General features: G+C 30.0%; 1 protein-coding gene across 1 annotated transcript; it reads right to left on the minus strand.

Moving 5' to 3' along the window:
- Positions 1-10,514: 10,514 nt before the first annotated feature.
- LOC122039701 (arabinogalactan protein 22-like) lies at positions 10,515-11,063 on the minus strand. Its single transcript, XM_042599175.1, has 2 exons — positions 10,907-11,063; positions 10,515-10,759 (listed from the first exon to the last, which is right to left on the minus strand). Exons 1-2 carry the CDS (start codon positions 11,022-11,024, stop codon positions 10,662-10,664), a joined length of 216 nt encoding a protein of 71 aa, XP_042455109.1. The 5' UTR covers positions 11,025-11,063; the 3' UTR covers positions 10,515-10,661.
- Positions 11,064-11,498: the final 435 nt, after the last annotated feature.

Genomic DNA, 11,498 nt, shown 5'->3' on the forward strand with positions numbered 1-11,498 from the left:
AAAATTATTTTAAAAACTATTTAAAAATATTTTAAAAATTCTTTAAAAATTATTTTAAAAATTATTTAAAAATCTTTTAAAATTATTTTAAAAAACTATTTAAAAATATTTTAAAAATTATTTTAAAGATTATAAAAAATATATTAAAAATTATTTAAAAATCTTTTACTATTTAAAAATCTTTTAAAAATTATTTTAAAAACTATTTAAAAATCTTTTAAAATTATTTTTAAAAAACTATTAAATAAATCTTTTAAATATTATTTAAAAAAAAACTATTTGAAAATTCTTTAAAAATCTTTTAAAAATGTTTTTAAAAATTATTTTAAAGACTATTTAAAAAATTATTTTAAAAATTATTTCAAAATTCTTTTAAAAATTATTTTAAAAATTCTTTAAAAAATTATTCTTTAAAAATTATTTTAAAAATTATTTCAAAAATTATTTCAAAAATTCTTTAAAAATTATTTTATTTTAAAAAAATATTTAAAAATTATTTAAAAAATTCTTTAAAAATTATTTAAAAAATTCTTTAAAAATTATTTTTAAAAAATATTTAAAAATTATTTCAAAAATTCTTTAAAAAATTATTTTAAAAATTCTTTAAAAAATTATTCTTTAAAAATTATTTTAAAAATCTTTAAAAATTATTTCAAAAATTCTTTTATTTTTTTTAAAATTCCTTTAAAATCATTTTCTAAAAATCACTTTAAATGTTCTTTTAAATCACTTTAAAAGTTCTTTAAAAATCACTTTAAAAATTCTTTTGAAAATCATGTTAAAAATTCCTTAAGAAAACATTTTAAAAATTATTCAAAACTCACTTTAAAAATTCTTCTAAAAATTATTTAAAAATCATATTAATTGTCTTAAAAATTAATTTAAATTAAAAGTTATTTTAAAATTTTATTTTAACTTAGAAATTATTTTAACTTAAAAATTAATTTAAATTAAAAATTATTTTAAAATTTTATTTTAACTTAAAAATTAATTTAACTTAAAAATTATCTTAAAAATTATATCAAAAATTATTTTAAAAAATTAATTTTAAAAATTATCTTAAAGATTATTTCAAAAATCATTTTAAAAATTAACTTAAAAATTATTTTAACTTAAAAATTATTTTAAAAATTTATTTAACTTAAAATTATTTTGAAAATTAATTTAACTTAAAAATTATTTTAAAATTTAATTTAACTTAAAAATTATTTTAAAATTTAATTTAACTTAAAAATTATTTAAAAAAATTAATTTTACTTAAAAATTATTTTAAAAATTAATTTAACTTATAAATTATTTTAAAATTTATTTTAACTTAAAAATTATTTCAAAAAATTAATTTAACTTAAAAATTATTTTAAAAATTAATTTAACTTACAAATTATTTTAGAAATTAATTTAACTTAAAAAATTATTTTAAACTTAAAAAGTATCTTAATTTTTTTAAAGTAAAAATTATTTTAAATCTTTTTAAACTTAAAATTATTTTAAATCTTTTTTAACTTAAAAATTATGTTAAGACTTAACTGAAAAAGTATATTAAAAGTTTCTTTAGTTAACTTAAAAACTATCTTAAAAATTATTTTTAACTAACTTATTGAAAACTAAAACTATAATTAAAAAGCAAATTTAAAATCAACTCAACTAAAAATAAATTAAATTAATACTGATTAAATTAAATTTAAAATTTACTAAACTAAATTAATCTAGTTAAATTAGGTTAAACTTAAAACTTAAATTAAGTTAAAAAACTAAACTTTAAACTTAAAATTTAAAATAAAAATTAAAATTAAAATTAAAATTAAAATTAAACTTTAAAATTTTAATTAAGTTAAACTTAATCTAAACCCAAACTTAAAGTAAAATTAAAATTAAAATTTATTTTAAGTCTATTTTACTTAAATGTGATTTAACAATTTGATATTAACAACTTATTTAATTTATTCAATTCCCAATCTTATTTAAAAAAAATTAACAGATTAATTAATCTACTAATTTATTCATCTTTGAATTATTACTGACTATAAACTTAATTAATCCCACTTAAAATAAAAAATAAAATAAATATTATAACTAAGAGTGTCATTAAATTAATCAATTAATACAAAATTTAAGCTATTAAATTAGTAACAAATTATTTTAATACACCTAAATCTAAAATTAATTATCTTTTAGACTAGTTGTTTAATAAATGACCAATTATACTAAGTATATAGAGATAGTTATGTAGAAAAATATTGCTAACCCTAAATCCCTTAGAACACTTAGGTATCCAAACCCCAGTGTTGATTTCATAAGGAGCATTAAGTTCAGGGGGAGTATTGACGTCAGGAGAGGTTAATTATTTTTATACTTATTTTAAAATTAATTTTTGAAAAATACCTCTTTTTAAATCAAATTAAACCTAAATATTTCAGAAATTTCTTAGGATTTTTCAAAATTAGTTTTGAAAGTTAAAATCATTTTTGAAAATTTACTTTATTTTCAAATTTTAAACTTTTCAAATTCAATTTTGAAAAGTTTTTGAAAATTGGATTCTTCATTTTGAAAATTATGGTATTTTTGGAAATTGTATTCTACTTAGGCTTAAAAACATATTTTTGAAAATTTATTTTGAAAATTGGAGGTTTTAGACTCAGAGTTTTACTTAGTTAAGTTTTACAAACTCAAACTTGATTTTACTTAGTTATGTTTTTATAAACTCAAACTTAATTTTACTTAGTTTTAAAAACTTGACTTGTAAATTAAACTTAACCCTAATATTTTTTACTATCTTTGTAAATTATGTTTCCAAATTACAAAACTCTTTTTGAAAGATTAAGTTAAAATTACAATTATCCTTTTAAAGATAAACGTAACTACGTTTTGAAAAAGATAAAAGTTGAAAACTTAAGTCATTTTTCTATGTTATATTCCCCCAAGATAATCTGACTTACATTTCTAGATTATTTTTTTTTTTTTTGCATTTTTTCAATTTCAAGTTATTCTATGTTAATTTTTTGATGAATGCCAAAGGGGGAGGGTTAGGTGGTTAAGTTAGTTAAACAAACAGAACAAAATTTAAAAGCTAAACTTAACAACCTTATGCTTGTTTTTACTTGCATATTTATCACTAACTTAATCAGGTTGTCATTGCATAAAAAAGGGGGAGATTGTTGATGCGGTTAGCGCTAACGGTCTAACTCAAGTTTTGATGAATGAAAAAATAGGTTAAGTTAGTTTCGTTGTTATCTAATACTCTGATCGAGTGTGCAGGAGAAGCCTAGACAGGTCGACGGGCTGACCTGATGTCTGGCACGAAACCCAGCTAGGTCGACGAGCCGACCGGATAGCTGGCAAGAAGTCCAAATGGGTCAACGGGCTGACCGGACGTTTGACACGAAGTCCAGCTAGGTCGACGGGCTGACCGGATAGCTGGCACAAAGCCTAAACGGGTCGAAGGGCTGACCGGACGTCTGGCAGGTAAGTGAAGGTAAGTCACTGGAGGGGAGTGACTGTGAGGACGCATTCCCGGGAAGGGAACTTAGGCGCCAATCCGACTTAGAACCATTTCGAAACTCTAAGTCGAGATCCTGACTAGATTCCGGTCTCGGAGAGATGGAATCTAATTAATATTCTGCTTAATTTTAAACTGTGCTAATACTCTGTATTGCAGGATATATCTTATATTTGCTTCCGGACTAACGTTTTCTTGCAGGAAGGAATTTGCTAGAAAATGAGGGTCCGGGCGCCCGGAGGTGAACTTTTATCCACAACGTCATCTCGCAACGCGGAGCGCTCTGGTTGGCTCGACTACATCATATTCAGGGCGCCCTGGAGGTTCCAGGTGCCCCGAACCTCCTATATAAGGAGGGTCAAGGCTGAAGTTCTAACAACAACTCATGATCTGCTCTTTTGTACTCCTGCGACGCTGCAAAAGCTCTCCGACAAATTACTAGTTAGTTTAAATTTTTTACTTGTCGGTTCTTTCATTCTCTAATAACTCCTGTACTTCTTTTTATAATCCACATTTCGAATTATTAGTGATTGCCCATCGAAAGCACCCTTGTGTGTGGGCCTTGGAGTAGGAGTCGACATAGGCTCCAAACCAAGTAAAAAATTACTTGTGTCATCCTTTTCGTTTATTCTTTCCGCTGCGTACTCATTCAAATTTTTTTAATCGATATTCACCCCCCCTCTATTGAACGCTTACGATCCAACAGTATGTGTAATCATTCCAAATGTGGAAATAAAGCTTTCCGTGATGAGAATACTGTGAAAGTACATCTTTGTAAAAAAGGATTTAAATTTGTCCCAAATTATTATAACTGGTACTGTAATGGAGAGCCTTATTTGTCTCACCGTATTGGAACTTCAGTTGCTTCTTCATCTAACACAACTCCTTTAGGGGAATCATCATCTAATGAAAATGTAATACAATCAATGGTTTATGACGCTATGAATGTTGTTGATTATTCAAATATAGATGAAATACTCCAACACTTGAAGTTCAACAAATATATGACATGTTAAAGGCTAGTGAAAGAGAAGTATGAGAGGGATTCCGTCTAGTCATTCCCAATTATCAGTTACTGCAAGGTTATTGAACATCAAGGCAGAGCATCATTTTTCATAAAGATATTATGATGACATATGCCAATTGATATTTGAGTTACTTTTTGTTGATAACATAATGTCTGATAGTTTCTACAATACAAAAAAAAATTGGTGAGAGGTTTAGGTTTGCCAGTAGAGAAATTGATTGTTGCATTAACAACTACATGATATTTTGGAAAGAATATAGTAAATTGATTAATGTATCTTATTAGGAGATAGATGATGGAGAAATGTCCAGGAGTTTATTGCACTAATAGAGTCTAGTGAGGAGGACTTACAAAATGTTAATGTTACTGATTAAAATTCTTACATCTCACTAGTTATGCTCTATTATTCATTAATATTAAGCTAAGGTGGCGTTTGGTTTATGAGTTTGGGAATGAGGGAATGGATTCATTCCCAAACCTTGTGTTTGGTTAATGGGAATGGAATCAAGATTTTGGAATAAAATCCAAAAATTTGGATATGGATGAAACCCACCCCCTCCCTTGGATTTTGATGGAATAAGAATGTGAATTAAGTTTTAGACAAAAATATCCTTAGTATATTTGTTCAATTTTTTTTTAATTTCACACACACTCTCTCATCATATTTTCTCTCTCCTTATTTTATCATCACATTTTCTCTCAAGATACTTTCTCTCTCTATATTCTCTCCCATCATACACTCTCTCTCCTTATATTCTCTCTCTTCATTCTCTTCTATCACACTTTCTCTCCCATTACACACTTTCTATTTATTTTTTCATCATACTTTCTGTCTCATCATACTTTCTCTCTTCTCAATCTCTCTTAGCATACTCTCTCTCCTCATTTTTTCTCATCACACTTTCTCTCTCTTTATTCTCTCTCATCACACACTCTCTCTTTATTTTCTCTAATCACATTTTTTCTCTCAGCACACTTTCTCTCTCATCATATTTTCTCTCTCCCCAGTCTCGCATTTTTTCTCATCACACTTTCTCTCTCTTCATTTTTTCTCATCACACTTTCTCTCTCTTCATTTTTTCCCATCATTCTTTCTCTCAACCCACTTTCTCTCTCAACCCACTTTCTCTCTCCTTGCTTTTTCATTTTCTCTCATAATACTTTCTCTCTCTCCATTTTTTTCATCACTATTTATCTCTCAACATACTTTCTCTCTCCTCAGTATCTCATTTCCTCTCATCATACTTTCTCTCTTTTCATTTTTTCCCATCACTCTTTCTCTCTCATCATACTTTCTCTCTCCTCACTCTTTCATTTTCTCTCATAATACTTTCTCTCTCTTCATTTTTTTCATAACTTTTTCTCTTTCATCACACTTTCTCTCTCATCATACTTTTCTCTTCTCAATCCCTCCTATCATACACTCTCTCCTCATTTTCTCTGATCATACTTTCTCCCTCTTTATTTTTTCCTAACACACTTTCTCTCACATCACACTTTCTCTCTCATTATTTTCTCTCATCATATGTTTCTCTCATCATATGTTTCTCTCCCATTTAATTTTTTCTTTTATTTTCCTGTAAGGGTAAAAAAGGAAATTTAGGTTTATTCCGATTGAAAATATTTAACTAACCAAACATCATTTTTAAGAATGATACCCAAGCTCATACCTATTCTCATTCCATAATATTATGATACTCATTCCCATTCCGATTCCTAGGAGAGAACCAAACGCCCCCTTAGGATCACTAGTCTTACTCTATTAGTCATTATGTTTTTATGATTAAAACTAGTGTGCAAGCGTATGTGTTATAATGGAATTGTGCAGATATAGACATGTCTAATGCTGGTGGTCAGATTGTTCTGCGGATTATTAGGGGTTGATAAGTATTGGTGTTATTAGTATTATTCACTGCATCTATTTGTATTAAAATATTTCTAATATTTTTATTTGTTAAATGTAATTTTACCCTAGATGGTCATACAGTAGGTTCCTACATCACATCGAAATTTAAAGAGCTATTTAGCCCTGTTGGTACTACATGGAAACGGGTAGACTCGGAAATGAGGCAATTTTATTACGATAAGTTTTTTGTAAGTAATTTTAATATCATGATTTTTATGTTTTTATGATAATTCGTGAACAAATTATTGCAGAAAAGATATACTTGGAGACAGAGCACGAGGTGGAATTTTATGCCACCTGGAACGCAACTTGTGCCAAATTCTACAAAGACATGCTATACAAAGCAAGACAAAAAGGAATAAAACCATCGTATGTATCTGAGGACATTTGGGATGCATGGCGAGCCATCTAGACTACAAACAGATGGCAAGAAAATGCAATGACAACTCGAGCCAATAGAAAGAGTGAGCTGGCTAGCCCTAGTACCGGAGCGACAAAGCATACCGTTGGATCTCAATCGATCGTTGAACATGCCTTAGACTTGGTGAGTTTACAATTAAAAAATTCTATAAGAATTTTGTACTTGGATTATAAATGAATTATAATATTTGGAAATATGTACATTCTTTAATATTCAGGAACACGAGCTACAACGACCTCCTACTTGTTGAGAGATATTTACCAAGACACACAAGTCAAAAAATGACAACTTTATAGATCGTCGATCATCGACATTAGACATAAGAATATACACTTTAATTATTAACAATGATGACTTATCATTTTAATAAATATCTAATAAAAATATTTTTTTTAATGTAAATAGGAACAAATTGCTGCTAGGATTGCACAGGCATCTTAGCCTAGTTTAGAGGGAGGTGAGGGGGCAGACTTTATCCATTGACCAGATAAATGAAATTTATTATGATGTGGTCGGTGGAAGGAAAAAGATTTCCACCCTCTATGGTCTTAGGCCCCAAGCAAGAGTCGTATATGATCAGGAGATGACTCCAAGGGCCAGGGGTTGTCCTAACGCATCATCTAGTGCATCCGGATCATTTGCTAGAGTAGATGCCTTAGAGTAAGAAAATGCATAATTGAAGACACGACTCTTGAGTGTGGAGAGAGAATTTCAAGCGAAGCGACAAACCCGATTGGATCTTGCACAAATTGCACGGGGTATGTAAGTCTTCTTGGATACATTTTTTTTTATTATTCACTAATGAAACTATCTCTAACACTGTATTATATTTTTCAAGAACTTTGATATCTATTCTATACAACACCATCATCGGATATCCAAACTAGCATTCAGGTATATAAAATAATTTCATATTATAAAATTTAATATGTTATTCATAATTGTGTATTAGTTTGTTCTTTATTTTATTATTAATCTATCATATTAAAAAATTTCTACAGAATTGATTACCATTCGCTAGTTTTGGATTAGATTTTCTTTGCTAGGAGGTGTTGTATTGTATTTTTGAAATTCAGACGTTGTAGTACTATATATTCAAATGTTGTTGGAGATATTTGGGTGTTTGCCTTTTTTTTTTGCTTGGATATTTAGTTTTTGTTTTGTGCTTGGATTATTGTTGTTGGATATTATAGTTTTAATTTTAATTTTGTGCTTGAATTATTGTTGTTGTAGTATTATGCTTATAGTTGTGTTTGTGCTTATTTAATTGTGAATGTATTGTATTGTTTGAAAATCATCGTATGTGATAGTTTAGATTGATATGAAATGTAAATAGGGAGGAATGTATAAATAGTTGTTGGATGCTAAAATTTCCCGGCATTAGAAGCGGAATATTTATTATTCCGTCGCTAATTAGCGACGAAATAATATTATTTCGTCGCTAATTTATCTTAGATTTTGCCTAGCAAAATGATATCTAGTGACAGATATTATTTTTCTGTCTATATTAGTGACGGAATAATACTATTCCATCGCTAATTTATCTAAGATTTTGCCTAGCAAAACGATATCTAACGACAGATATTATTTTTCAATCACTATTAGCGATGGAATAAATACTGGTCTGTCGCTAATTTATCCCATATTTTGTCTAGCAAAACGATATATATTATTGGTCTGTCGCTATTAGCGACGGAATAGTAATATCCCGCCACTAAGTGATCTTAGAATCTGCCTGGAACAACGATAATTAGCGAGGGACCAGTAATATTTCGTTGCTAATAAGTGCCCAAAAAATAACAAAAATCTTCTCCAGGTAACGACCGATTATTAAATTACTATCGCTAATTAAACTAACATCGTTAAAATATATAGCGACGACTATAATATTTTGTCTCTAAATTTAGAGACGAAATTTATGTTCCGTAGTTAATTAGAGACGGAATATTAAGTTCTATCTCTAAAATACAGTTAGTGATAGAAATCCTAACGACGTGATTATTTTGTCGCTATTTAATCACTAATTCCATTTAGAGATGGAATAGTGACGGAAAAAGTCCGTCTCTAATGTTGGAATTTTTTTTTAGTGAATGTTTCTTTCCAGGGAACAAAATGGGGATTGGAACTTGGAAGGAAAATTCAAAGGAAATAAATTTTAAAATTTTATTTTAATAATCCACGTGTCGACTAATCCTGAAGATTGATGAACTTTCTACTGATTCGTTTCTCATTATTTGTCTATATGATAAATTCGGAATATAATTTATGCACTCTTAGAAGGTAAAGATTATATTCGATGGATTTCTATAGCTTAAAAGAAATCAAGAATCGAGAGTGGCGATTATAAGAGATCATGTTGTTTGCTTGTAAATAAGAAGTTTTTTTCTCAAAGAGAAAGCATTCGATGTCGAGGGAACTAAAATGTAAAGTTTTTTTAATTGTTTCAGCAGGAGTGGGTTCACTTTGTGCAAGCGTTATCTAGATCTATAAGTGAAACAAAATTCTAAGTAATGTTGTAATAATCTCTAACCCCATCAAGTGGAATTAGAGACTTATGAACCCAAAGACTTAATGAATTGTCCATAGAAGAAAGCAAAAAACATAAAACGGTGTGTAGACACTTAAGCCCAAAGATGATGTTCGATGCTCTTAACGTCTCATTGATAAAGAATACACCTAATATTTGACATTTAGATTTAGTTGGTGGGATGCAAGTTTTCATTGAAGCAGAATTGCATTAGAATTTTGATATGTGTGAGCAAGACAAATTTTAGAGGTAAATCAAAGGTGAAGGTGAAGGTGAAGAATCTAAATTTACATTACATCTAGGGGCAAATAGTCTTTGTCCTAAAGATAAAGAATCTAAATTTACTCAGTTAGATTCGTAGAAAGAGTAACTACTATATTGTGGGTCGTAATAGGTGATCTCTAAGATAGGATATGTATTTTTCGAAGGCATCCCTACAACAAATTTTAAGACACCCTATTAGCGAAAAAGAAGATTTTTCAATTATCTACGGATGGAGAAATCCAAGAGATCTCCGTCCACAGTTGAGTCGCGCCATCCTCATTATTACATGTGGGCTTGGTCGAAGTTAAGGACGATCTAGATGAATACGATATGTGAAGTGGAATAGTGAAGGACCTAACATTTGGTCAAGCAAGACTAAGAATCCTTAAATCCTATTTCATTGATTTCGATAAGAAAACTTGGCTAGAATTTTTAGAGGACTACAATTTTTTTTTTTGTTTATTTGTTTTTCCTTTCGAGGTGTTCCAAAGCCTAGGAGATGTTGGAGGCATGTAGTGGCCATTGAAGGTTATATTAGTCATTGAGAAATATTTTTCTTTCATGTTTTTGATTTGTTGAAAGACCTAAAAACAAGTTTTTTAAAAAAAAATCATTTTGCAAACATCCGATTTAATTTATCATTATTTTTGCAAAGATATCATCAATTTTGTTGCTTAGAGTCGATGCTATCAAAATATGCTCTCTTTGTTTAGGCTTTCTAGTGAAAACCTTCCTCTTTTAGGGCCATCGTCGGTTTTGTGCAAGTGTTTGATGCTACCAAAAAATCTTTGCCGCCGTCGGCTAATGCCTGATTTTTCTAGTATCGAAACCCATGATCAATGTTGAGCTACATCCAACAAGTTAAACGATATGTACGATAATGAAATCAAAATGGATAAAAACGATACATCTCCAAGCAAATCACAAGATCGAGTCACATCATCTCAACATATCTAAATCGCCATTAACATCGATTAATAATCCCCTCATCATGATCCATCAGAAACAAATTTAGAAGACCTAATTCCACGCGGTGGACGACGATGAATGAATGAGGTAGGTGAGCACCAACGCCACCGCCATCAACACGTACGCGATTCCTTGATCGATCGACGTCCCTTCATTTTTTTTTTTTTTGAACAATCGAAAAGTAAATAAACAAGGATTCGCAAATCGCAGAAGCTAATGATGTTGAAACGGAAGAAGGAGAGGCGCTTTTTAAAAATTTGATACGAATTTGGGGTGAGGAGGGAGAGGTGACTTACCGTCGCTGGTTGCGGCCGGCGTCGGCGCAGATGCCGGAGACTGGGCGAGGACGGCGGGGGCGACGGCGGAGACTAAAACCACGGCGAAGGCCACCGCCGCCGAAGAAAGCGAAGCCATTTGTAAATGGAAGCGAGGATGAGATCGCGATCGAGGTGTGGGAGGTGATTTATAGGAGGGCAAGCAGGAGGAGGCTACCGTTTGCGTTGGCACAATACTATTGGATGGGTCTGCTGTTGCGTGTTCTAGGCGGAAGTGGGTGGACTTAAGTTTGAACGGTATTATTGGCCGGAGACGCGCATGTGAACCGTTGCGCTTCGGGGGTCCACCGGACACAGGGTGGGGTCCATTCCTCCCTCCTCTTTCGTCTTTGAATTGTCCCGACTGGAGTGGGGCCCGTTCGATGGTCAACAGACAACAGTGGTTACACACAAAAAAAAAAAAAAAAAAAAAAGTTGCGGAAGATGATTCGAATTTTGAACAGCGAACATTTCATTTCAACTCCTCAGGTTTGCTTATTTATTCATAATACCTTATAAAGTAGAGATTTAGAGCTTTGAGTAGGGCTTTGTGTTGTTATAATCGAATTAAAAT

This window comes from Zingiber officinale, chromosome 2A (assembly GCF_018446385.1).
Source record: "Zingiber officinale cultivar Zhangliang chromosome 2A, Zo_v1.1, whole genome shotgun sequence".
NCBI classification, from domain to species: Eukaryota; Viridiplantae; Streptophyta; class Magnoliopsida; order Zingiberales; family Zingiberaceae; genus Zingiber; species Zingiber officinale.